At 48.4% G+C, this 26888-nt stretch overlaps 1 protein-coding gene across 2 annotated transcripts in view; it reads left to right on the top strand.

Moving 5' to 3' along the window:
- Window positions 1–26888, top strand: part of LOC138497211 (uncharacterized) — an 835962-nt gene that overhangs the window by 273459 nt on the left and 535615 nt on the right. For both annotated transcript variants that reach the window (XM_069620534.1, XM_069620535.1), the window contains exon 8: window positions 24492–24528. In XM_069620534.1, coding sequence (XP_069476635.1) covers window positions 24492–24528 — 37 coding nt within the window. The remainder of the gene's footprint in view (window positions 1–24491; window positions 24529–26888) is intronic.

Genomic DNA, 26888 nt, shown 5'->3' with positions numbered 1-26888 from the left:
TATTGAATTTATTTTATTGCATTTGGCTGTACGCCCAAACCGTTGGGTATCACGGCGTACATATATCTTTGTTAGCAAATCAGGGTTGCATACATCTTAGATTACAGCAGAATACATAGCTTAGTTATCAAGTCCGGGTTATATACATTTTAGGTTGCAGCAGTATAACAGGCATATATAACTATAGTCAATGAGTGTTTAAAAGAGTATTAGTACTTGTTGAACAACCAGGTTTTGAGGAGTTTTTTTTTTACTTGGATAGCGAGGTTTTATTGGATAGATGGGGTGGGAGAGAGTTAGAGACGGGCTGCAATGGTGAAGCTAGCATTCTATGACAAGACTGGAGGCGAGCATTATGCTTCATCTTCCTTTATTTCTACTCTTCAGCAGTTCAACAAACTCATATAAAACTTTGAAAAGTGAACACCAAAACTTTTCCTTTTTTCAAAACTACAAAATCCATGAGTCTCTGTAGTCCATATCCTTTCCACCAGTCACAACCCACTTCCTGTGCTTCGACTCCTCCTCTTCTTTTACTGCTCTTCAAGCAGATAAGTACCTTTTCTTCCCTCTCTGCATTTCTGTGTGTGAATTGTATGGAAATGAGTGGAAGAAGATGAGTAAAACTGGCATTAATAGCATAATTAATGTAATGGATTTAATAATGTGCAGATAAGCGCAGGGAATGCGTGTGAGATCATAGTGTAATATGCTTTAGCATTCCGTTTATAGGCACGCAAGCGCACGCATAGGCGAGCAGCTGTTTAGGCAGTATCATAAGGAGAAGTGAACGCCGAAGGGTCCGATGTTTGTTATGCTGAGCCTCTTACAGGTAAGTCAGGATTTTATCAGCGAGGCTGGCGGCCCCGTGTCGCATGCCCGGTACCTCAGGGGTGCAGCCAGCCTTGCGGGCTTCATAGCAAGAGCGCCGCTCGCGAGGACTGGGGGGGCCCCCCTCCCTCGGGTAGGCGGGGCCGCGCTAGCAAGGAGCAGCAAACAGCGCTCCAGTTCTTTAGCCCCCACCTGCGGGTGGGAGGAGCTAAGCACGACGAGTCGCGCATGTCAGCGGACATCGCTTTTAGCGACACGATCATTAACGCGTGCACAGCATACCGAAGGCTCACGCAAACTAATTGTGAAGAATAAGATAAAAGGATAAAGCGGTCTTAACGATCGCTCGCGCACGTGGAGAGTCAGCTGGCCAGACAGCTGAGGGAGCTGCAGCCACGACACTACATCATGAGCAGCAAACCACAAAGGAGTCCCCTAGTATTCCACACTTAGCAGCATAAGAAGCGAATCCCTGGTAGCAGCCAGAAGGCAAGGGTCAATAAAGTTGGTGCAGCCACAAAAAAAGAATATTTTCATAAAAAATCTTCTTTCAGGAACAGTGGGCGCGCTAAGACACCTGCTTCAGGTATTTTAGGCGCACAGCAGAGCAATGTCAGAGTTTGAGCGGAGTGAGGAGGAGCAGACGCAGGACCTCGCTGGCAGTTTTAAACAAGTGCTGGGAAGCTCCCTCAATGGTGCAGTGGCAGAAGGGGTTAGACCCCTGCAAGAGAGGCAAGAGACATTGGAAGCTATGGTTTCGCAGCCTAGTAGTAGCACCAAAGACCTTAAGTGCACGCCCACAGAACCCTTGAAAGAGGGACATAAGATGGCCCTCAAGAGGAAGACCTCTGACGACCCCCGGGGCTCTTTGGAAGGGGCAGTAGAAAAGGCCCCAGAGGTGCCTGACGGTTTTGCAAACCTGAAAAAGGCTGATCTGCAACAGCAGGCTGTGCCGGACCTCATGATCCCCTCTCCATGGGAAGACATCACAGGAGAAGACCCAGGCTCGGAAGAAGAGATAGAGGATCAGACCTCGCAGGGAGAAGAGGAAGCCGAGGAAGATGACTGGGCGAGGCCCAGTGGCGGTAAGAGAGCACGGAAGGAGAAGCACCTCCTGGAAGCTCAGGATGAGATGTTTGACCCGGATAGCATCCAGAAACCGAGGTCCACCGAGTGGGAATCGCCCCATGTCCACCCCCCCCCCCCCCCCCCCCGAGTAGCGCAGTACATGACAAGACTGCGCAAGCCACTAGACAAGGAGGTGAGATGGCGCCTGCGAGCGGAGTGCCCGAGACCAGACTCTCAGGAAAGGTAGCGGAAGCCCCCAAGCTCGATCCGAAGATGCTGACATTCGTGTCAAAAACAAGCAAAGATCCTCGCAAGGGTATTGATAGGTCCTGGAGAAGCTGCCAGGAAAAAGTGTTCGATTTAACAGGACTGCTTGCCAAGATTATGGACCTCACAGAGGGGGCTAAGGACAGGAGAAGAGGTTGACCCTGATGATCTCGCTGGGTGGGCTCAGAGGGCAGTCTGTCTTCTCAGGAATGCGAATTGTGCCATCGCTTCAGAAAGGAGAAAAGGGCTCTTACTCAAGATGGATTCAAAGCTTAGCGATCTGTCATCGTATGAAGCGGGAGAAGGAGCCCAGTGTCTCCTGTTTGGAGAGACCTTTGGGAAGGAGATGGGCCAATTTGTCGGTACATACGCCTCGCGAGAAGGCACAACTATCGATCCGCAAAATATCTCCAAGTAAAGTTTTTGGAGGGACTGGCCGCTTCAGGGGTCGTGCAGTCGGTCGCAATCAAGGAGGGAGAAGACCCCAGAACCCCAGAGCACAATACTGGGAGAACAAGAGTCACAACGCATTCTTCCCGTCCAGAGGAAGATTCCAGAGGGGGCGCAGGTCCAGAGGATCAGGACGAGGTCAAGGATTTACACCAGGTGAGAGCGATTCAGTATCCAAAGGGGGGAGGACGTGCATGTTTTTAGAGAATTGGCGCGAGCTTTCAAGCGATTCCTGGATATTGCAGACCATCCGAGGTCTGCAGCTAGATTTCATAGAGGCCCCAGTCCAGCGGAGCAGACCGCAAGCACAGAGACTGGCGCAAGCGGAACAAGCATGTTTAGACGACAAGATGCTAGCCCGCAAGCAGGCGATAGAGAAATGCGAGACAGCCCCGAGGTTTGTCAGCAATACGTTCCTGGTGCACAGGAAAGAGAAGGTACGCCCAGTTATAAAGCAAGGGGCTGAACAATTGGATCGTATATCGGCATTTCAGAATGGAAGGCATCCATCAGCTCAGACTCCCTAAGAGAAGGAGACTGGCTAACTCGTTTAGATCTGAAGGACGCTTACAGTTCCGGGACTCAAGGAGTACAGATCCTTTCTAGCTTTTCGCTGGCAAAGACAATTCTGGCAATTCAAGACCATGCCGTTCGGACTTGTCTCGGCACCCTGGGCATTCACAAAGCTGATGAAACCAGTAGCAGCAGCAATCAGGGAGAAAGGCGTCAGGTTGATAATCTACCTGGACAATCTCCTCCTCCTAACAGAAGATAAGGAGGCACTAGTGTACCAAACGAGATGGGTGCAGGACCTTCTGAGATCGGTAGGGTTTGTTGTGAATACAGAGAAGTCAGATACCACGCCAGTGCAGAGATTAGACTTCCTAGGGTCTGTTCTAGGTGCCAAGAAGGCGACGCTGGAGCTTCCAGCTCGGAAGATAGACATCAAGAGAGAGATCAGAACATGCTTAGGAAAAACAGCAAGCATCTCTTAGGACCTTGGCGAGAATAGTGGGGCTATTAGCAGCATCCATTCAAGCCATATTCCCAGGCCCTCTGCACTATCGAGCACTGCAGAGGTTGAAGATAAAGCATCTACAACAGGGTCTGAAGTACCGCCGCCATGTACCCCTAGATCAGGACTCATTACAGAACTAGCGTGGTGGTTGAAGAATGACGCTTGGAATGGGTGAGCCATATTCGGAGACAAGCCGGATCTGATAATAGAATCAGACGCCAGCCGGAAGGGCTGGGGAGCCAGATGGGGGACTCTACAGACCGGAGGCAAGTGGAGCGAAGAGGCGATTCGACTTCACATAAGCTTTCACAAGAGGAAGAACGAAATCTTGTGTTCTGCTGAAGATGGACAACATTTCAGCAGTAAAGTACATCAACCACTTAGGCGGCACGAGGTCCAAGATGCTAGCAGAACTAGTGAAAGATTTGTGGCACTTCTGCCTACGATCAGAGACATCAGTGACAGCAGAGTGCCTGCCAGGCACACTGAACGTAGTAGCAGATTGAAACTCTCGGTATCTGATGGACTCCTGCGATTGGAGACTGGATCCAGGTGTGTTTCAGAGGCTGAACACGAGATGGGGACCATTACATATAGACCTTTTCGCCTCTCGGCTCAACGCACAAATGAGCCTCTACTACAGCTGGGGGCTGGATCCGGGAGCGCAGGGAACAGATGCCTTCCTGCAAGAGTGGGCAGGAGGCCCGCACTGCGCTTTTCCTCCCTTCGTGATGTTGAGCAGAGTTCTAGCAAAATGTCGGAGGGAGAAAGCAGAGCTGGTGTTAGTAGTGCCTTTGTGGAAGTCACAAGTGTGGTTCCCATCGCTAATGGAACTAGTAGCGGACATACCCAGAGTCCTTCCCGAAGGAGAGGGACACTCCCGCTAGTCGCGTGCAGGATATCGGGAGACGTTGGGCGCTGCCAGGTATTTCGGCGCAGGCTGCTCAGTTCATCGCTGAATCCTGGGCTCCATCCACTAGGAGGAGCTATAACGCAGCTTGGGCAAAATGGACAAGCTGGTGCAAGAACAGAAGTGTTCATCCCGTTTCAGCACCAGTAGTGCATATACTGAATTTCCTAGCAAACCTATTGCAGAACGGGAGAGCTTTCCGTACAATAGGAGTATACAGATCGGCTATATCAGCAGGGCACATGCCAATAGAAGGCGTCCCAGCAGGAGAACATCCGGCAGTAATGAGGCTCATCAGAGTGGCGAAATTCAGAGTTCCGCCAAAGCCCAGATATAGTACAACATGGGATGTGGCGTCAGTATTACGATTGCTATCAGATTGGCCAACAGATAAATACCTCTCTGTTATCAGGTAAACTAGCTATGCTATTATGTCTAATCTCATGCAAACGAGTATCAGACGTTAGAGCCCTAGAGATTAACAGGCGGTCCTTTGGACCAGAAGGAGTGACTTTCTCTATAGTCAGGAGGACCAAGACAGGGACTACTTCAGTCCATTACCCATATTTTCCGAGCAATACAAAATGGTGCGTAGCACGATGCATTAAAGAATACAAGAATAGGACGGCGGAGAATAGGGCAGTAAGTACTACTCGGCTTTTATCAGCCCTATCATGCAGTTACGTCAGCTACTATCGCAAAATGGGTCAAAGAGATTATGCAAGCATCAGGCGTGAATGTGGGCATGTATGGAGCACATTCAGTGAGAGGAGCAATGGCTTCAACAGCAGTGAGTTGGTGTACCATTAAGTGAGATAATGCTAGCAGCAGACTGGTCGAGTGATCGCACATTTAAAGAATGTTATTTTAAGCCAGCGGAGAGTCTAGCTGGAACGGTACTGGGGAAGCTTTGAACAAGCATAATGCGCGCCTCCAGTCTTGTCATAGAATAAAGATTACCCCTGCTAACTGCGCAGGGAGTAGTAATTCTATTAAAGACTAGGAGGCGAGCATTTAAATTCCCACCCGAGTATTGTACTGTCTAGAATAAGTATTGCATTATGTTAGCGAGTACACTACATAGGCACCACCCTAAAATCTTCTATTGTATTGTTTCATAGGAGAAGATCAGAAGAATAGCTGAATGCAGAGATAGCAAGACTAAAGGAGACCAGAGGTTCACCGGCAGTTTGAGTTCTAAAGTTCAGGAGAGTCTTCGCATCGTTGACGGGGACTAGTTATAAAGATGAGAAGCTGTCAGAGCGAGTAAAACCAGAGGAGTCCAAGCACAGGAAGTGGGTTGTGACTGGTGGAAAGGATATGGACTACAGAGACTCATGGATTTTGTAGTTTTGAAAAAAGGAAAAGTTTTGTTGTTCACTTTTCAAAGATTTATATGAGTTTGTTCTACTGCTGAAGAGTAGAAATAAAGGAATATGAAGCATAATGCTCACCTCCTAGTCTTTAATAGAATTAATACTCCCTGCGCAGTTAGCAGGGGTAATCTTTATTACCTGCCCTAGTGGTGGTGCAGCAGGGAGTGTGCAGTTGGATCTGAGAGATCTCAGTGTGGCTTTGCGTGTAATGCAATTGAGGTAGGTAGGGGTAGAGTCAGATAGGCATTTGTGCGTGATGGTGAGTGTTTTATGGAGGATTCTGGCCTGTACTGGGAGCCAGTGTGCCTCTCTTCTGTGTTGTGAGATGTGTTCTCTTCTCTTAATGCCCAAAGCTGCTCTGAGGGCTTTGGCCCATATTTGCGCACACATAGTCTTGACTTGGGCTATTGCTTCTCTGCTGTACTAGATCAGTCCATCTGCCGGACACGTCACTGTGGTGCCCTGCTATTTGTTGTTGACATGTAGGTAACCTCCCAAGGAAAAATCTTGTACTTGTAGACACTGGGGGTATTTTGTGTTGCCATTGCCTAACGCTGGGTCTAGATCAAAGCTCCTCGACTGCAGGCTGTGTGCCTGGAATGTGACCTTTATCCTACATAGTGCAAGATGTACCAGGCATTTTGCCTCTAATTGGGACTGGATGTGGAACTAAAACCTTTGGTGTGTGTGTGTGTGTGTGATAAGTGCACACACGTAACCGCTTTCTTTGATCACATTCCTTCCTGCAGTGTGCATATTGGAGGATTCTGGGTACTCTGTCAGAAATGGCGTCAAAGCCCAACCCCTTATATAAATCGTACGTCATTCGTACTTCCCGTTTCATTCGTCTAAGAAAAGTTGTAGGGTTGGCCGGCGAAAAGTGAGACCTTTTGTGATTCTTTTTTATAGACCTATTCATACTAGCAGTATTTTCCAACTGGTATTTGTATTTTATTTATTTGTATAGCGTGCTAGGCCCGAGGGCAACCAGGCGCATATCCTAAGGCACAGGGTACAAAAAAATGGCATTGATACAGTACAGGTTATCCCCAACCACTCCTTATATGGCCACCCCATATAACTAAGAGAGAAAATAAAGATATCAGGTGTGTGCCACTGCACACCACCACCCTGGCATGGATCCTTTTAAAAAAAATATATCTTCTTTGGCTAGGTTCTTATTGAGCTTCGCCCTGTCTCGGGTGCTCTTCGGACATCTGCGAGATGCATCCAATATCTTAACTCCTTCACACGGACGGCGAGAGTAGTACAGACCACCTCATGAGGACCTTGAATCCTGAGTTCCGCAGGTAATAATGATCCAGTTGTAATATCAGCACTGTTGTGTATGGACCCTGGGCTCGCTTCCTACAGGAGTGGTCACTATTTCTCCCCACTTTACTGTGTGCCACCACACCTGTGTTCCGTCTCCTGGTCAATTATTGATGACCCATCAACATATAGTATGTCTCCTTCCATCATTGCATGAGCCGTTAATCAGAGTGGGAAAATAAAGCAAACTCCTGTGTATAATCTGGAGTTGCTAAAACAGGGGCCGTTCAATTAGCTTCTTTCAAGTCCTCAAACTGTCTGTTCATTCCATCAGTCCATTTCAATTTACTTTTAAGTCCTCTGTCCTTCCCTGAGACTTTGTAACAGCAGCCTTGTGTAGGCTGCATAGTCTAGGATGCATGCCCTACAATAATTACATAAATCCACAAATTGCTGCATTTCCTTGACGGTACGGAGCCTAGGGGTGGCGCTTACTGCTGCCGTCCTATCTGGCAATATTTTTTCCCATTTGCAGAAATGAGTTGTCCCAAGTATAGTACCTCCTGTTGGCAGTATTGTAGCTTCTTTTATCTGCCTTGTACCCTTTGCGAGTCAGCAATTGCAATAATGCAACAGAATCCCTCCTGCATTGTTCATTTTCGCTACATACCAGCAGATCATCCACATACTGCATGATTGTGCTAGGCACCTCCAATATTTCCCAAGTTGGCATGCAGTACTCTATTGAAAATACTTGGACTTTCACAGTACCCTTGAGGCAATCTCGTGATCTCAAAGCGCTGTTGACCATGTGTAAAATCAGTGAGATACCATGAATCGGGGTGAAGTGGGATTGAGAAGAACATTCTTCAGATCCACCACTGTGAAATATGTCGCTGTCTTGGAAATGTTACATAGGATTGTTGCCGGATTTGGAACTACCGGAAACATCTTCTGCACCACGTCATTAAGAGGATGTAGATCCTTGTTCATCCTCCAAATACCCCCTCTTGCTTTCTTGACTTGGTTTATGGGCGTACTACAAGGGGACGTGGATTGCACTATGATCCCTTTTTCTAATAGAGCATGACTAGTGCCTTTTATGCCTTCCTCTGCTTCCCTTGGCAAAGGGTACTGCTGGACTCTCGGGAGTACTGCTCCTGACTTCAATGTAATCTGTACTGGGGTCACATCTTTCAGTAACCCACCATGTGGATTAATAGTCCATAATGGTGCTGGCATTTACTGCATGTCCTCCTCAACAAATAGACTGGGTCACCACTGCCATCAGGGGGGGCACTGCACTTTGCTATACTGCACCATATCATCCGAGGATGCAGATTTCCAAAATGTCCCCATTTTGCTCACTATCCTCAAATAACTCATCAGTCATTTCCTTCAATTGTACTGTCTGGTCTATACAATGCTGTGCGCCACTCCCACCCGTCCTGGTCTGTTCCAATCAGGACTACTCTTTTGTCGGACACTAGTAGTCCTTGCAAATCTAAAGACTGTATTGTCCCTGCCACCATCTCGGGTGGCACCATGGGTCACAAAATAAAATCTGTGGGCACTTGCCAACCCTTGATCGCAATTTGAGGCACTGCTTTTGCTAGTACCTTTATACCATAGACAAATGTGTCCGGGACCACAGGAACCCCACGGACTGTTGACTCCCTTGCCATTGCATTGTTTATTACCATTGCTCGAGCAACACACACCCCTGGAGTAGAACACACTACCCCTTGATCTGTGAAAGAGATTGTTATACCTAGTTTACTGAGCAGATCCCTACCCAACAAGTTAACAGGGGAACTCTTTGAATATAACGAGGTGGCTCATACTACCTTCCCTCCCACTTTTATATCCAGTACCTCAGTGTATGGAACCGTAGAAATAGCCCCAGAGAATCCCTGCGTGTCAAGAGTTTTACAGAATTATGGAAAGTTTCCCTCCATAATGCATGATTTAGTTGCACATAAATCAACCATAAATATAAATTGCTTGTTTCCCATTTCACCTCCACCAAGGGCTCATCTTCAGCGTGTGCGGTTGTTAATAGGCTTCGACACTTGAGTGCTCTCTGTGGGCTTTCCTAATCAGAATATTTATTTGTCCCGGGGAATGAAAAAGTGCTGTACCGCCATTGTTACTCCATGGAATGGGGCGAATGTTCCCCCTGCAATCCTGTTAGACGGTGTTCCTTCACCTTGCTGTGGTTGTTGCACATGTTGCCCTTGCCTGTCAGCCCCATAAGGGAACTGATTATGACCCCTTCGCCCAAATTGCTGTTGTCCCATTGCCTGAGGCCTTTGGGATCCCTGCCCTGGAGGGGATGGCCCATAATTAAATAGCATCCCAGGCCTGTTCCTGCATTCCCTTGCAAAATGCCCCCACCTACTGCAATACCAGCACTGGGTTCCCAATCCTCCTCCGGGCACTATTAACCCCCCCCCCCCCCCGGACGCCTCCTGCTCTTGCTCCTCAAATCATCCTCTTCCCCTTGGTGCTCCTTAATACTACCACTGTGGGTTGGGGTACTGCCCCCCCCCCCCCCACCTGCCCCATTGTCCCAGTCCACCTTCACCCCATAGTGCTGCAATTGTGGTATTCACATTCTGAGTCTCCTCTTTCCGCCTGAAACTGCTGTGACCTGCTGTCACTGGTGCTTGGACGACAACCTTATTTAGTTTCTTTTCCACTAGTTTTGCCTCGTCAGTTTGCCGCTTCTGGGCCATCTCCCTGCCTCGCTCCTTGATTCTTACAATGGCGGACTATTATACTTTGTATCTCTGCCCACCCTTTGGCTTCATTTCCCCCAATTTTATCTAGTGCCTTCTGGACCTCGTTTGGTAATCCCCTCTTTACGATAAAATAGAACAATGGTACAGAGTGGTCCCATTGCCCTCCTGTCTCAACTCCCCACATTTCCTGTAACTTAAGAGTAAACCTCACTTGGTCATAATCACCCATTGTGCACTGCATTAAAGAATGTAGGTCGGGGGTATCTGGGTACATCCTTTGTAGGCCATCCCATACCCTTGCATCATTAAAGGCTGCTCCATCATGTTCATTATCTGCAAGACTTACCCCAGGGTCCCCAGCCCTTGCCCATATGTCCTCAGCCGGGTCCCCAACTATGGCGACCAGTAAGCTGTTAAAGACTCCTAATTGCTAAAGGTACCCCTGCTGTTTTTCAAATTCATAGATCCATTTACTGGCGCCGGCTGCAAGCTGGGGGAGAGCTTTAATCAAATTATTTTTTGTCCATTTGAGGCAATGACACATACTGAGTTATCCCTACTCCTTTATGTATAAGAGGCATCTGCATGTCTATTTTGTTTTCTACCCCTTTTTTAGTATTCTTCTGATCTTGCACTAGCACCATTAAATCTGGTTTATTGTTCTATCCCTCCTCACTGCCTCCTGTGGCGGGGGCGGGTTTCTCGCCACCGCTACTCCTTGATCTCCTTGCCCTGCCTCTTCATTATTTCTATCACCTTGATCGTCCCCTCCATTATCCCTAGCTTGTTCTAATTCTTGTCCCAGTACCGTCCATACCCTCTGCCCATCTTTTGCAACACAAACATTTCTTATTGCCCCCGGGTTGAATCTAAACAAATCGGACTTCAATCCCCTCTTTTCTGCACTGGTACCCTTATTTCGAGGGGACTGGGTCCTCCGACGTATTCCATATCTATGACGGGTAATGTCCACAGCTGTGCTGCTTCGGAAAATCTTTGGCGTTTGCGTCCTGCGTCGATGACGTTGATGCGCCGTCCCCGAGGACGACCTCCGACGGCCGACGTCACCCGATGTGATAAGTAGGATGCACGACGCCCATAGCCTCAATTCCGTTTTTTCTGCGAAAGTGTTTGCTCCGTGAATCTCGGTACGCCTCGACTCTTTGGAGTTTGCTGTTTTCAATTCTCCTTTCGTTGAACCTGTTTGCTTTTTTGTGAAGACCTGTTCGTGGCGATGTCTACTTCGTCTTCAACCCCGCGTCCGGGCTTCAAGAAATGCGGGGACTGTGGGTCCAAGATATCGGTCACAGACTCGCACGATGCCTGCCTCTGGTGTCTCGGGGAGGCCCACGATACAGACGACTGTCGACTGCCAGTCGCTCGCGGCTAAGGCCTTGTGGGAACGCAAGAAGAAGCTGTCGGTAGGCTGGGTGTCTAAGCCCCGGAAGTCAAGGTCTCCGGGGCTTTCGACAGATGACTCTAGGGGGGACTCTCCGCATCATCATCGTCGGAAGTCCAGTGGGTCTCCTTCCAGGAGTCGGTCTCGCCACTCCTCCGCCTCTTCGAGGTATTCCCGGAAGCGCCGGCATCAGTCGCCTTCCCCGTCCTCTTCCGAGGACTCCGCCTGTCGGCGGGTCGCTTATCCCTCCATGCAAGCGACACCGGAGGAATGGGCTTCCTTCGGGAAGCAGATGCTAGCGATTCTTCAATCGCAGGGCACGGGTCCGTCCGCGCCTCCGAGTGGGGTCGGTTGGCACCGGTCGAGAGACACCGCTTGTACGCCTTCGGGCTCGGGTGGTCAGCACGGCTCGCGGGCGACGTCCCGCTCTGACAAGGGTAGCCGTTCCCGCCATTCCCGGTCCTCGACGAGCTCGAGACCGAGTGATCCTGTGCCGTCTTCGAAGAAGACGTCAACGCCTGTGGCGCCGTGGTCATAGACGATTTCTCTCGAGGCTCTGCCTTTGAGGGGGTCGTCGAGAGACACGCTCGGAGCTCCGGCTTCGAGGCCTGTGTCGACGCCCTCGATGCTGGCGGCGCTGCAGCTGACGCCGATTCGCTCGACGCCTCAGGCTCGACGCCCGTGCCGACTCGTTCGGCGCCCTCGACGCCTTTAGAGCGGTGGTGTCGGAGGGGCACCGTGGCATGGGATTAGCCCCTAGGAAGGCTCTGGCTAAGTTCAGGCACTGCTTTGGTCCCCAGGGGTCTTCCTCTCCCCGCCTGGAGTACATTTCAGAGGGCGATGAAGGCTCTGATGACGGCTTGGTTCCCGATGAGCTTATCTCGGGCCATAGCCAGTTTGATGACCTGAGGCAGTCGCTGCATGCCAGTGGACTGGACACCTCTCCAGAGGTGGATTTTGTAGGCCGGAGCCTGGCACTCATGCCGATTCTTCATATCAGCGCCTTATGTCTCGGGTCTGAGTATGTCTGAGTACTTGGGTTGGTCTGCTCCTCCAGGGGAGTTCGTTCAGGATGATCTCACGGACATCCTTGATCTTGGTCCCCCCACTGACCCGGTACTGCCGTTTCATATGGCTCTGCAGAGAAGGGTGGCGGCGGCGGCTTGGACTGCACCGGAGAGTCTCCCGGCAGTGGGCAAGTCTTTGTCGCGAAAATACCGTCCAGCCAGTAGCGACCCCTGCTACTTGTCTAGGCACTCCACTCCGGAGAGTTTGGTGATGCAGGCGGATACGGCCCCGGCAAAGCAGGCGTTGTATCCTACCATCCCACTGGATAGGGACGACAAACGTTTTGACGGCTGGGCGAAGAAAGTGTTTTCTTCAGGGGGTATGGCGCTTCAGGCAGCCAACTCCATATGTGCCTTGTCTCGTTTCATACATACTCTGTGGAACTGTGTTGCATTAGCGGCTGAACATATTCCCGAAGGGGACGAACGGGATGGTTTCCTTGCTATGGTTCAGGATGGCAAGGATGCCATGTGAGGCCGTTCATTCGGGTTTAGACTTGGCAGATTGTGTCAGCCGGTCCATGGCGGCGAGCACCGTAATGCGCCGGTTTGCGTGGTTGCGGAAGTCTGCGTTCGCTCCTGATGTGCAGTCCCGGCTCCTCAACATGCCCTTTGACGGTGAACACCTTTTTGGCAGCAAGGCTGACGAGAGCCTTGAGAGGTTGCAGACCTCCAAAACTGCAGCGAAGTCGTTGAACGCTGCAGTTCGCCAACCTCTGCCTTCCCGTCCTAGGGGACGGCAATGGAGGGGAGGTTCCTTTCGCTATTACTCGTCCTTCAGTAAAGTGAGGGGAGCTGGCAGTCAAAGAGGCCATTGTAAGAGTGCCAGAGGTGGAAACAAAGGTACTCGAGGTGCCAAGGCCGCTCGAGTAGTTGCCTCTTTGCCCTCAGGCAACGCCGCAGCCACTCAGTCATGAGGCCAGGTCCCATGGTTCGCCGGTTGGGGGAAGGCTGGCGCAGCATCTTGTAGAGTGGCAAGCCATTACTTTGGATGTGTGGGTTCTGGAGATCATAACCCACGGCTACTGTCTTCCTTTTCGGCAGAGGCCTCACGACAATCCACCAGGGAACCTCTCTTTGAAGAGTCCGGATCCGCTCCTTGCGCAGGAAATTCAAGCCCTGCTGGAGAAAGGCGCCATAGAACTGGTGCCTGTAGAGGAGAGGAACAAGGGATGGTATTCCCCTTATTTTTTGATTTCGAAGAAAGAAGGGGGTTTGAGACCCATCATGGACTTGCGCGGTTTGAACAAACTCCTCAGGAAGGACAAGTTCAAGATGGTGACTCTAAGTCCCCCAGGCCCTTTAACTTCAGGACTGGTTGGTGTCTTTCGACCTCAAGGATGCTTACTTCCATGTGCCGATTCATCCCAAGCACAAGAAGTACCTGAGGTTCGCGGTTGGCGACTCGCACTTTCAGTTTCGGGTCCTGCCGTTTGGAATGAAATCCCCCCCCCACCCCGAGGGTTTTCACCAAGCTCATGGTGGTGGTAGCGCATCTCAGGAAAGGGGATTCACGTCTACTCCTACCTGGATGATTGGTTGATCAGGGGGAGCTCTCCCGAGCAAGTCCTGGATCATCTGTGCGTCACCTGCCACTCCCTTCACAGGCTGGGCTTCTCCCTCAATTTAAATAAGTCCCATTTGACACCAACGCAGTGGCTCCAGTACATCGGAGCAGTGCTCGACACGTCCCTGGGGCAGTGTTTTCCTCCCCAGGTGAGGGCTCTTCACATTTAGCAGATGGTGAACAAGTTTCAATTTGCCCAGGATCTCCCAGCGTCCGAGTTCTTGAGACTGCTCGGACTCATGGCATCCTGCATTCTTCTGGTGCCAGAGGCCAGGTTGCGGATGAGATCTTTGCAATGGGCACTCAAGCTCCAGTGGTCTCAGTCCTCCGGCAGGATGTCGGACCCTGTTCAGGTGCCACCCTCGGTCGCTCAGGACCTTTTGTGGTGGGCCGTCTAAGGCAATCTGATGAAGGGGGCCCCATTTTGGCTGCCCTGGCCAGAGGTGACGATCGTGACGGACGCATCCCTCACGGGATGGGGAGCTCATGCCAACGAGTTGACAGTCAGCGGTCGTTGGTCTCCGTCGGAGTCCAGACTCCATATCAATCTGTTGGAGCTAAGGGCCGTCAGGCTAGCCCTGAAGGCTTTTCTGCCGACTGTGCGAGGAAAGAGTGTCCTGATTCTAACGGACAACACGGTGGCCATGCACTACCTCAACAAAAAGGAGGGGCAGGGTCACTTCCTCTGTGCAGGGAGGCGATGCAGCTCGCGTTCTGGGCCATCCAGCAGGAAGTTTCGATCTCGGCTGTTCATCTGGCCGGAGACGACAACGAGACGGCGGACGCTCTGAGCAGGCAGAGCACGATCTCTCACGAGTGGGAGCTGGCTCAGGAGATTCTCCTGGAGATATTCGCCCTTTGGGGGACCCCTCATGTGGATCTCTTCGCCTCCAGTGTCAACCGGAAGTGCGAAAGGTTTTGCTAGCCGGAATTTCCTCCAAAAGGAGCCTTGGGAGACGCGTTCATGGTGGAGTGGTCATTCCCACTGCTGAACGCGTTTCCTCCAGTCCCCGTCATCCTGCAAGTACTGCAGAGGTTACGGAGGTTCGGTTCCCGGATGATACTCATTGCTCCAGCGTGGGCCCGGAGGACGTGGTACCCGGACCTTCTCGACTTGTCCATCTGCCCTCCACATCGTCTTCCCTACCGAGACGATCTGCTCTCACGGGAGGGGGGGGTCAGGTTCTCCATCCAGAGGTCAGATCCCTCAACTTTCACGCTTGGCTTCTGAAAGGTTGAGGTATAAGGATTGGGACTTCCCTGAAGACGTGATGGAGGTGTTGCTCTCGGCCAGGCGGCCGGCAACAAAGTCTCTGTACCGTTGCCGTTGGAGAAAGTTCTACGACTGGTGCAGAGTTAAGAATGTGGATCCTTTTGAATGTGACATTCCCATGGTTCTGTCTTATTTGCTTTTTTTTGGCCCACAGGGGCTTGCAAGTGGGGACCATTAAAGGTTACCTGGCGGCACTGTCCATATTTAAGCGTTCGTCTGAAGAGTGTTCCTATTTTAAGATTCCTTTAATTTCGCAGTTTTTGAAAGGGCTCACTAATGTGTTCCCTCCGTCACCTTTTCTGGTGCCGGGTTGGGATTTGAACCTTGTTAAGTTTCTTATGGGTGCTCCGTTTGAGCCTTTACATTCTTGCCCTTTGAGGCTGTTGACTCTGAAAACTGTTTTTTTGGTTGCAGTTACTTCCGCTTGCAGAGTAAGTGAGTTACAGGCACTTTCAGTTAAGCCACCCTTCACTGTGTTTCAGAAGGACAGGGTTGTCCTTGGAGTTCGTCCTTCTTTTCTTCCGAAGGTGGTTTTGGAATTTCATTTGAGCCAGAAGGTTGTTCTTCCGGTGTTCTATCCTCCTCCACATCCTGGTAAGGAAGAGGAGAGGCTCCATAGGCTTGATCCTATAAAATATAAGCATTGAGCTTTTATATTTCGTGCATGTCCCGGGTCAGAGTGGACGATCAACTTTTCATTGGTTACGCTGGAAAGCGTTTGGGACAGGCTGTGACGAAACAGACTTTGTCTCGTTGGATTATTTTAGCTATCTCTGAGTGTTACCGCTTGGCGGGTAAGGATCCTCTGGCTGGCGGGCCCATTCTACCAGAGGAGTGGCTGCATCTACTGCCCTGCAGAGGGGAGTTCCTATTCGTCACATCTGTGATGCAGCCACCTGGGCTTCAGTACATACTTTTGTACGTCACTACTCCCTCGATTCCATCAGAGGGCATGATCTGGCCTTTGGCAAGGCAGTCCTCTATTCCGCAATTTGATTGGGCATGCTAAATTTGTGTTCCAAATTCTTTCCCACCTCCTTGCTTGGTACTGGTTTGGGAGTCTGTCATAGATATGGAATACGTCGGAGGACCCAATCCCCTCGAAGAACAAGTTACTTTCTTACCTTGTAACGTTCTTTCGATGGGATGGTCCGACGACGTATTCCATATCGCTCCCTCCCTGCCTTCCCCGCTGCAGAATTTCTTCTGCGATTGCAGCTTGCGTTTCGCATGGCCTTGTGTGTCTGACTGGCAGAAAACTGGTGGCACACGTTCTGGGAAAAAACTATAACTGAGGCTATGGGTGCCGTGCGTCCTACTTATCACATCGGGTGACGTCGGCCTTCGGAGGAGGTCCTCGGGGACGGCGCATCGACGTCATCGACGCAGACGCCAAAGATTTTCCGAAGCAGCACAGCTGTGGACATTACCTGTCATAGAGATGGAATACGTCGCCGGACCATCCCATTGAAAGAACGTTACCAGGTAAGAAAGTAACTTGTTGTTCTGGTGATATACCACTTCAGGTTCTTGTAACCTGGCTAATCTTTCCCACAACGCTCTTAACTAGTTGTATAGATCTGCTTGTGGACCCTCTGGGTACACTGATGCTGTGGGAATGTCAGCACTTGTGGATGGGTTATATGGAGGTGCAAAAGCTCTCTAGGGCCCCCACTCCCTGTTGTTGATGCTGATAATCCTGTTGACACTTTCTCTAACACTGGCGGCTTATAGACTGGGTTTGTATACCCTACTGCAGGTTTAGACGTTACAGGGTATATCCCTTTATATTTGATCTTTTTCATCTTTCATATCCTCGAATAATTGGCAGATATCTAATCTCAAATTAAAAAAAATATTTTCCTTTATATTGTGCTGCTAAAGAGAATTTTTTTCTTCTCGCATGTTTGTTATGGGAGCCCTGCTCTGGCCATGCGTAGGACACTACACCACCATTTCTCTCCCCCCCCAACCCCACCTGCACCCACCCCTTCCTTTGTTTCTACTATTTATTCACATTTTTAAAGCGTGCAACAGCCCTTGGGCATCGTGGCGCTGTTGCATAAAGTCTTACTGGTTACTTAGGATAAGAATTTTCATTGTTGCATAGCAGGCATAAGATACATTGCATAGTATTGCTACATGGTTAAATGCCCATTAGGATTCCATAACTTCATTTCCTCCAGGTGATTGCTCTGTTAAGATGACATGGGATGGTGGTTACAAGAGCAACCTATTCAGCATTACAGGTAGGCGGGTGAGGGTAGACTGCAAGAGGGCTCAGAGGGCCAGTAGTGGCTATATATCTATATATCTATATCTATATCTATATCTCTGAGAGAATTGGGAAAGGTGTTCTGAAGTTTGGGTGCCATGTACAGAATCCAATTCCGCCGGCATTTGCTCTTTTGACAGATGGGACTAGAAGTTGGTTGGCGTGGTGGCTTCTTTTTGGGCGTGTGGAGATGTTCAGGAGTATGGTTTGTTAGGTATGAAGGGGCAGAGTGATTGCATTTGTGTCTAAGGGTGAGGATCTTGAAGTTGATTCTCTCCTTTACTGGGAGCCAATGAGCGTCTCGTCTGATCTGGGAGATGTGGTCTCTTTTGGGAATGGAGATGGCTGCGTGGAGCGCGTTGTTTTGGAGTGTTTGGAAGAAGTGCCTGCCAAAAGGGCATTACCATAGTCCAGTTTGGCTCCTATTGTAGCTCGGGCGATGGAAAGTCTGTTTTGGGTGGTGAGAAAGGGTTTTATGGCATTTATTAGTTTGGTGGTGTGAGCCGAGGCAATGGCATTGACCTGGCGTGTCATCGAGATGGTTGAGTCAATGTGGGCTCCAAGTGTCTTGACGGAAGTGGAGAGAGGTATGGTGGTGGTGTCAATGGTGAAGTGGTTGTAATTTACATTTAGTTTTGGCAGTATTTCTCTGGGGCCTAGGATGATGATCTCAGTTTTGTCCCTGTTTAGGCATAGGCCAATGTGCAGCCTTCCAAGTTTGGGTGGTGTAGATTCGAAGGACAGCTGCGTCTTGGTCGTATGACCCAGTGAGGGGGGAGGAGGACCTGGGTATAGTCGGCATAGTTCATGTAGGCTATGCTGAGCGAATCCAGCATGTCAAATAGAGGTTTTGTGAATAGATTAGAGGGTAGGCGCTGTGCAGGACCCCTGTGGCACACCACAGTGGATGGTGGTGGGAGCTGCATTGGCCTGGTCTGAGTAGACTTTCATGACACTTCCTTCTAAGGATGTGAGCCATGATGTGGCTTTATTGGAAAAGTGTGCTGCGTTGGAGAGATGTGGGGTTAGGATATCATGGTCAACAAGATCAAACACTGCAGAGAGATCTAGGAGGAGCAGGAGGGCAGGTTTTCCCCATGTCCATTATTTTGTTTTTTTAAATCTAGGAGGGCGGTTTCTGTGCCATGGACCTCTGCGAAAACTTGATTCTCTTACCGAGGATGGCATTGGATTCAATGTATTGTTGGATTTGGTTGTGGGCAGCTTTGTCAAGAATTTTGAGGAAAGGGACAGTGATGGGACGGTAGTTGTTGGGGCAAATGGGGTCTAGGGATGGTTTTTTGATGAGCGGGCGGACCCCAGCTGCTTTAAGGCTTAATGGGACAATTCCTGTAGAGAATAATGCATTAATAAATGCTGTGATGATGGGGGTGAGTGTGTTGAAACATTCTTTGATTGATGGTGGGCAGATGTGTCCTTTGCATGTGGACGGTTTGATGTGAAGGAGATCGGCAACTTCCTTTTCTGAGACGTTTCTGAAGGAGAAGAGAGGGGTTTCTGGTAGCTGAAAAGGAGGGATAGGCTGGTACGTGTTGCTCTGTTTAGGGAGTGCATTGCGCTGTGCTAGAATCTTGTCCTGTAGGAGTTTGACTTTGTTTATGAGGGCAGATTGGATGCTTGAGCACCAGGCTTCATCTTTGACTCTCATCAGGACTGGAGGCGGGAGTGATGAGCTCTTTAATATTGAAAAGATTTCTTTGGATTTGGAACTGGCTGTGGAGATTCTAAGGTTAAATGATTCAGATTTGGCCGTGAATCTAGCTTTTTTTGTAAGTAGAGATGTTTCTGAAGTTAGCTAGTGTGGGTTGATTAGGTGTATTTTGCCATTTGGCTAGGGCCTGACGTTTGGCTATGTGTAGAGCTGACCGAGCTGCCGTAAACCATGAGTTAGTGTGCAGGGATTTTTTTTCTTCCAGAGGAGCCATGGTTTCAATGGCTAAAGTGAGGGAGTGGGCGTAAATGTTGGCCAGGGCAATTGGGTTGTTGACAAATGATGGTTTGAGCTCAGGTGTGTCAAGAAGGGGCAGGAGGTTGTTCGATTAGTTTTTTTTAGAGCTTATAGCTGTGGTAGAAGGAGCGGGCAAAGGGGTTTTGGTAGTGGGGCTGTTGGTGATGGTAAAGAGGACACAATGGTGATCTATCCAAGGGAGAGCAGAGATATTAGCGATGGATGAGGAGCAGTTGTGGTCCGCAATCCAGTCAATGGTGCGTCCTTTATTGTGGGTGGGCTCTGACTCTAGGGTTGAAGCCTAAATCTGTGAGCTCTTTGGCAAGAGCAGTTGCAGCTTTGTCATTAGGGTCATTTAGACCGAGGTTCAGGCCTCCGAGTAGAATGGTTTTGGTTGCGTTCTTTAGGTTGTTCCCTAAAATATGGAGTAGGTGTTTTTGGTAGTCCGGGGCTGTGCTGGGGGTCTGTATGTGATTACAAAGTTTATGGTGCAGTTGGGAGAAACTATTAGTTTGGCTGAGAGGAGGTCAGCAGTGTTGTCCCAGGCTGGGTAGCATTGTCTTATTGCAAGAGACTCTTTGGAGATGAGTGCTCCGCCACCTCCTTTGATTGTTTCACAGTCTTGTCTGATGATGGTGTATCCTTTTAGGGAGGGCAGGAGAGATGGCAACAGAGATGGCAGGGCTGGATGCCTCGTGGAGCCATGTTTCTGAGATCGCCAGTAAGTCTAGGTTATGGGCTGTGATGATGTCAAGTTTGTTGTTTCTGAGGTGTGTGAGGAGGGAGCTGGGTTCTGTATGTACTCTGAGCCGAAGTCTGACGGGAAGGAGGGTGTGGGTGTTGGAAGGAGAGGGCTCTGAGTGGTGGATTGTGAGGGTTGACGTGGCAAGGTGAGGTGGAGGTGGTATGTGGGAGTGAGGGCATGATACAAGAGGAAGTGAGAATAATAGATAAGGACCAAGTGTGAGGTGGAGAGGGTGCTTGTGTGCTGGCGCGATGGTGAAGGAAATGCTTTGATTGTGAAGGCAAACATTTGTGAGCGTTAGGTGCATGGGAAGGTGTGGGTCGGTATGAAAGGGAGGTGGCTGGTGAGGGTTTAGCGCAGTTAAACAAGCATAGTGGAATGAGCTAGATAATCATTGTGGGCAAGGCAACATAGACTAAATGTTTTGTGCAAAATACAATTGGCTAGAAAGTCATATAGTAGGTAGTAATGGCTAAATAAATGTTGCATCCAAAATACAATTGGCTAGATGCTATACACGTGTGGATTTAGCATCAATCGGCTCAAAGAGGTAAATGCGAATAGCAGCTGGAATGCAACCATGATGGCTAAATTGATGCAAGGGTGGCTCAAGCTAATAGACGGCAGCAGTAGGTTGAACTGAGATTGGTATGTTATATACTGGCTCAACAACTAGGACTAAACTGTAAATACAGAGACTACTTTACATGTAGAGTAGATATTGACAGAACTGAGCAAATGGGGTGACAAGCGAGAGGCTACGCATACAAGTAACAGTGCGTGAGAAAATATGATCAAGGGGTACCCATATATGTCCAGCAATACCTAATTATGAGTGGTGAGATCATACATGCATAGGCACTGGCAGTGGTTGAGAGTCAAGTGATCTCTCATTGAGAGTGCAGTCTCCTCTGGCTGTTCGAGCGTGGGCAGAACAAAGGGAAAGTTCAAATGCGCACATGTGGTTCTAGGCAGGATAGATGTAAGTGAGGGGGAGTTGGAGAGAGGGCTTACTGGCACGGCAATTTCAGCAGTATTTTGTCAGATCTGAACATGAGCAGGAGATGAAAGGTATTGGCTTCGTGAATCTCTAGGGCAGGCAACGGGCTTATCGGGCAGATATGCGGGGAATGCAGCAGCAGCTGAGTTCAGACATGCATGGAATCGGGCCCTTGGCTCTGCAGACTCTGGATAGGTTCCGACAGGAGGCAGCCTTCGTGGGTGGGCCGGCGGTCACCAGCCGCTGATGGATTGGCTCTTGAAAATGAGCTTGATCCAATCACAAGGATCTCTGGAATAAATCGGGCAGTCTTCTCTCCGAAATTGTAGAAAGGCCATCTTGGAGTGGCTGCCTCGTGGTCTGTAATGGTGGCTCGGGGCCAAGCATAGGGGTTAACCCTTCAATATAGAATCTGGAATCAGACTACAGGCGGGTGCGATCGTCGGGGCAAATAAATATGGTGATAACCATTTATTACAGGCCAAATTTGAAATCGAAGCTGCATCTGACGAAATGCAGCATAATTAGCCCAGATGTTGGTTTGGTGAAGGATGATTTCCTAAGCTCTCCTCGAGAACAGGGGCACTGCTCCAGCAGCGGAGAGGGGCTCGGACGCCTCCGAAGGTGAGGAAGTTGTGATATTTACTCTGTCACAATACAGTGGCAGAACCCTATGCATGTGTTTTTTATTGGGGTTTCTTCCTCCATAATGTTGCGCACGTCCCTAATGCTTCACTTCGATCCTACTGCTATGCTGCACATGCTGCTACTTGTTGCACATAAATATTATCCCACTTTTCCCCAACCCCTTATTCTTTTCCACTTTGATTTTACCCACACACACACTGAGACTCATCCACCTTCCTTCCTTTTTTACCACAACAGACAGCAAGAGAAAATATATGAAAAAATGGACAAAAATCCAGGCCCATTCTTTATACTGAACCACTACTTGTTTCCCATATATTCTTGTAATATCACCTTCCCAGCTTTTTTAATATGTTGAGTATCCCATTGCTTTTATAGTCATAAAAGAATAAGGCGTGGTACTACCTTATCAACCTTATGACTGAGGATCCCTTCCTTCCCAGTCCTTATATGCTGAGGCTCCCTTTTTTCATTATAAAAGTTAGAAAAACAGATAGGTGACAATTTCAATACATTACCCACCTCCTATCCACTCTACTTAAGACATCACCTGAAATCCTATCCAATGATACCATAACACATCACCCAATGTCCTATTCAATCTATTCCTCGTACTTAATCCACATCACCATACTGTCATACATACACCCTTGTTATCACTTGCAAGCGTATACTCGCATGTCCATGCTCACTTGAGTTTCCTCTTACGAAGTCCCAATGCTGACCTGTCTTTCTTTCTGGAGCCACGCCCCGCTTTAGTGAGCAGAGGATCACTATCAAAATGGCTCTTAATAGAACCGTTCAGAATACACTTGGTTTTTGATTTAAGGGACCAGTCGCTATAGATGGTCGTGGCTCTTTCGTGGTGACCGGCCTGGGTCTTCACCAAACACGGGGGCAAGAAACTAAGATCACGTCGGGTCGTTATCACTGTAAGAGTAGCCCAATTTACAGGGGTTCCCCTTAATTATACGGATAGCCCTAATCACGCTCACACCAGAGTAAATGCACTTCTCTAGGGAAGTAAGGCCAAGAGTCTATCTTGCAAGGATAACCAATCTTTACATAAATGAGGATCAGGGCAAAGAACTCTGCTCCCTGATCGGCAGTCTCTCTTCCGTTCCTTGCTCCTCCAAACTGGAGCCAGGCAGGAACCTTTATTCTCATGACTTGCTGTAGTGGCTGTATATGGGCATGGCTTTATCCCAACTCGTCCTGCTTCCATACATGGGATGCTCCAGTCTTCCTTGCTTCATGGTTGTCGATTGCTGTTTAGGACATGCTACTTTACATATTGCTAGCCTATGCAAAAATACACTGTAGCTTCATTTTGCTACCTATGAATATTAAATGTACAAAAAACATTTTCCAATCATTCTCTCCATGCCTCTCATTCTACTCATATTTTTATCTGGTCCTGTAATTTCTTTTAAACCTATTTTTCATAATTCTGGTCATTGTGCAGGAGTATGTTAATCTGATTTTTAGCATGAATGGGCTTTTAACAGACAGCAGATAGCTGCTGAGTTACTTCGTGCTGCTCTGCCAGAGCTAGCCTCAGTGATGCAACACTGCAAGAGCCCTGCAATCTATTTTTAGTGCAGGCCACGTTGCTTTTGGCAGAGGGCATGCTTCTATCGTGCCTCCTATTTAGAACTAAATAGGATTTAACATTTACAAATGTATTCAGTTAATAGCTATTGGTGCCTTATGTTTAAATAACTGCCTTCTTTTAGTGCCTGCCCATGTGTGTGATTTATATTAGCATGAAAAGCCTTTATCAGTGCTTCCCCTCCACCCCCCAAACCTCTGGTCTCTTGTAGTGTCTAGAAGCAGTCAAAAGTTTTCCCAATTCTAAAGCACTTGGGGGTGAAGGTAGGTGCTAGCTCCTTCCCATCTACAGCCCAAACCCAAAGGAGGCACCACCCTTCGACAGGCACTGTAAGATCAAAAGGGACAAGGTCCCCCTCGAAAGCACTCATTCAAACACACCATTATGCTAACTTTCTTTTGCACCAACAAATAGAATTCAGCTATATCCTGCGAATCGGCCTAGCTGCAGTCTTCAGAAACTCCAGCGCTGCCTGAATGCAGAAACACAAGTCGATTGGTATGCTGCACACATTCTACTGATCTCGCACAACCACCTCTCCATACCTAGCACTAGTGTGTAACTACACCCCACTTATTCCACACTTGCTGCCCACATACTGAGTGCACCCAAGCAGGTGTTACTACATTACACTCAACAGATCAGGACTGCGCTCCCCAGGGGTGTTGAACCCACAGCGCTTTGGAATCCTACCAATGGTAAAAGGCGAAATACAAATGCTGAGTAACCTAATATTTCATAATTTGCAAATGGCAAACTTTATCATGCATGTTTCATTAAGGATTTTCCACCTGATAACTTAAGACAAATAAAAGCTAAGTATTTGGGGGAGAGCAAAGCTGTAGAGCCAATTTTAAGTAAATGACTTATATTTGTTTTTTTATTTTCTATAAAGGAATTCTTAACCAACAAAAGAATGAACTTCTAGATCTGCATCGTTTGCAAAACATTTTAGACGTTCATTATCAATGTTCTATTAATAGAAACCTCTCTATTTTAGGTTGAATCATCAAAGGCGAAGAAGAAACGAAGCAGTTGTAAGTTTGAAAATATTATATACAAAATATCATTACAAATTGGGGAATTCTACATAAAGCGGCATTGCAATCTCTGATGTTGAACTCTGATGGCACTATTCGATATTTTAGAAGCAACAGTAAAGCCAGATTTTTCTTGTTTTTTTAAAAAAAAATGTTGCACCCTGTCATGTAAGGACATCTAAACATTTGCACTTGTTTCAGTCAATGTTTTTTCTTCTAAATCCATGTCTCTTAATCTTTCTGTGCATTTTGTTTATCGACTTCTTTATTCTGAAAAGATTCAGAATATTTTCTTTGGTACATGGCAAGGCCTAATTTTCAGTTTGCATCACACTGTACACAAGGTGAAACAAAGATGTATTTCATCCTTGTAGAGACCCTTTCTGTATTCAATTTGAGCATGACACCTTTTGTATGCAGTTGTGATCAAAGTACACCCCAAGGTCCTGAGAACCTTATTTAAGCTTATTTTTTGTATGAGATGAAGTGCAGACATAAACCCTGTGGAGCGGGAAGCTGCCTCATGGTCTTCAGGCCATGAGAGCTCACATTCTCTTAAAAAGGTTTCCCATTAAGATTGTATGCTGACTCTGCTAGAAAAGGGGAGAATATCGCATCTCGCAGGAATTTTTTTTTTTTAAGATTTAAACTTTTATACAGCCCTGGCCCTAGGGTGTTTTGGAGCACCTTACAAAGTTAGAAGTGTTAGGGAGAATTCTCAGTAATTCCCTCCACCTTAGAGACCCCCAGCAACTTTGCCGGATTTTGAGGACTTGATTTTTTTTTTTTAACCTGGTGAGTGTAAGACCCTTTTTCCCCACTGTCTCGTATTTTATTGTGATTTTGAACACTGTTTTTTGGTTATGGAGTCTGGCAAACTCCATATGCGTCACCTTTTACATTGTCACACTGCACCTTCAGTGCAGTGGCACAGGGAAGTCTTTCAGATTTCCCAAAGGTTTGAATACCTTCTCTGGGATAAACTAATGTTTCCGAGAGCAGTACAGTGAAATTGACTTTACTTACATTTGTAACTTTCTAGACCCAACACCCTATTTTACAATAGGGTGCTGGAGGGGTTACCTAGTATCACCTTTGTCTAGCTTCTTAGGCAACATTTTCTATGTTGCCCTTTCCTCACTGAATGGCTGGTGGCAGTGGTTTTGTTTTAACTACGGTGGTGTGAATTTCCTGCGGGCTGCGTTCGCAGCTGCAGTAAAGCACCCATGGGTGCTATTATTGTCAAAATGGCAGTCTTCTTTTTTTCACCATTTCTTTGTGGAAAGGTCCTTCTTGAGATTTACTCTGCGCGCCTAACATGGTTTGGTCCCATTGTTTGCTTTGCCTTTGGCAGGATTCACGAGTGAAGCCTGCCTCTGGCTCCAGGGTGTCTGGGGTAGGCAGGAAGTGAGGAAGGTGCCCGAAACTCCCTGTCCTTAGTCTCCTAGGAGACCCAAATGCATTGTGTGGTGATTGGCCGGCTGACTGTCAAGGACAGACACCCTGCTGGGTGACTGACAGCTAGGCTGCAATGAATGGGAGAGAACTGAAAAAAAAAGCAAGGCTTTTAGCTTGGAAGGCAGTCGACCACTGGACGAAGGAACCAAAGAAGAACTTGCGCCTGCTGCAAATCCTGGACTGTTGATTTGCCCGTTGAAGCCCTGCTGCAGTGCTGAAACGCCAAGTTTGCATCGACAGAGAAGACCCTGCAAGGACGACTTCTCCCCTTGAGTTGGTGGGACCAATCAACTCCAAAGTAAGCCACCTGGGCATCCATCTCGGAGCTGGTTGAATTTCCACCGAGTTGCTGCTGGAAACTGAATAGCCATGGAGAGGAACACCAGATTGTATGCGTTGCTTTTAAGCTGGCCTAGAGCTCCAGGAAGATCCTCCGGACTCCCAGGAAGCAGGACTGACCGAGCCCGAGACCCCCTCAACAGAGTGCAGGACCCCAGAAGTAAGGAAAGTCCATCTCGACAGCCAGGAACCGCAGTGATGCTATTTGTGGTAGCCGCGAGGAGCTGAAATACTGAACAGCCACTAAAAGTGAAGTTTGCCGGTTGCGAGTTTTTGACCGTCCCAGTGCAGTGCAGGAGTCCCCCGACGTCCTCCCACTTGTGCCCACGACTGAGGCCCAGTAACAGTGAGAGCTGCACAGGAACAGGAGTAATCTGCTGCATCTTTTCTTCAAAGGTACTGTACAAAGTCTAAGAACTTACCTCTTGCTGTAGAGTTGCTTGCATCTTCTACTACTCAAGTCTAATCAGCTTGTGGCCCTACATTTGATTCTTCTTTTCTTCGAAGACTTGTAAAACATTGTGCAAAGACTTTTCCATGTACCTACCAGAAGTGCTTCA

Source organism: Ambystoma mexicanum, chromosome 5q (genome assembly GCF_040938575.1).
Source record: "Ambystoma mexicanum isolate Mex_15411 chromosome 5q, UKY_AmexF1_1, whole genome shotgun sequence".
Lineage (NCBI taxonomy): Eukaryota > Metazoa > Chordata > Amphibia > Caudata > Ambystomatidae > Ambystoma > Ambystoma mexicanum.
This window is presented reverse-complemented; position numbering and strand designations above follow the sequence as displayed.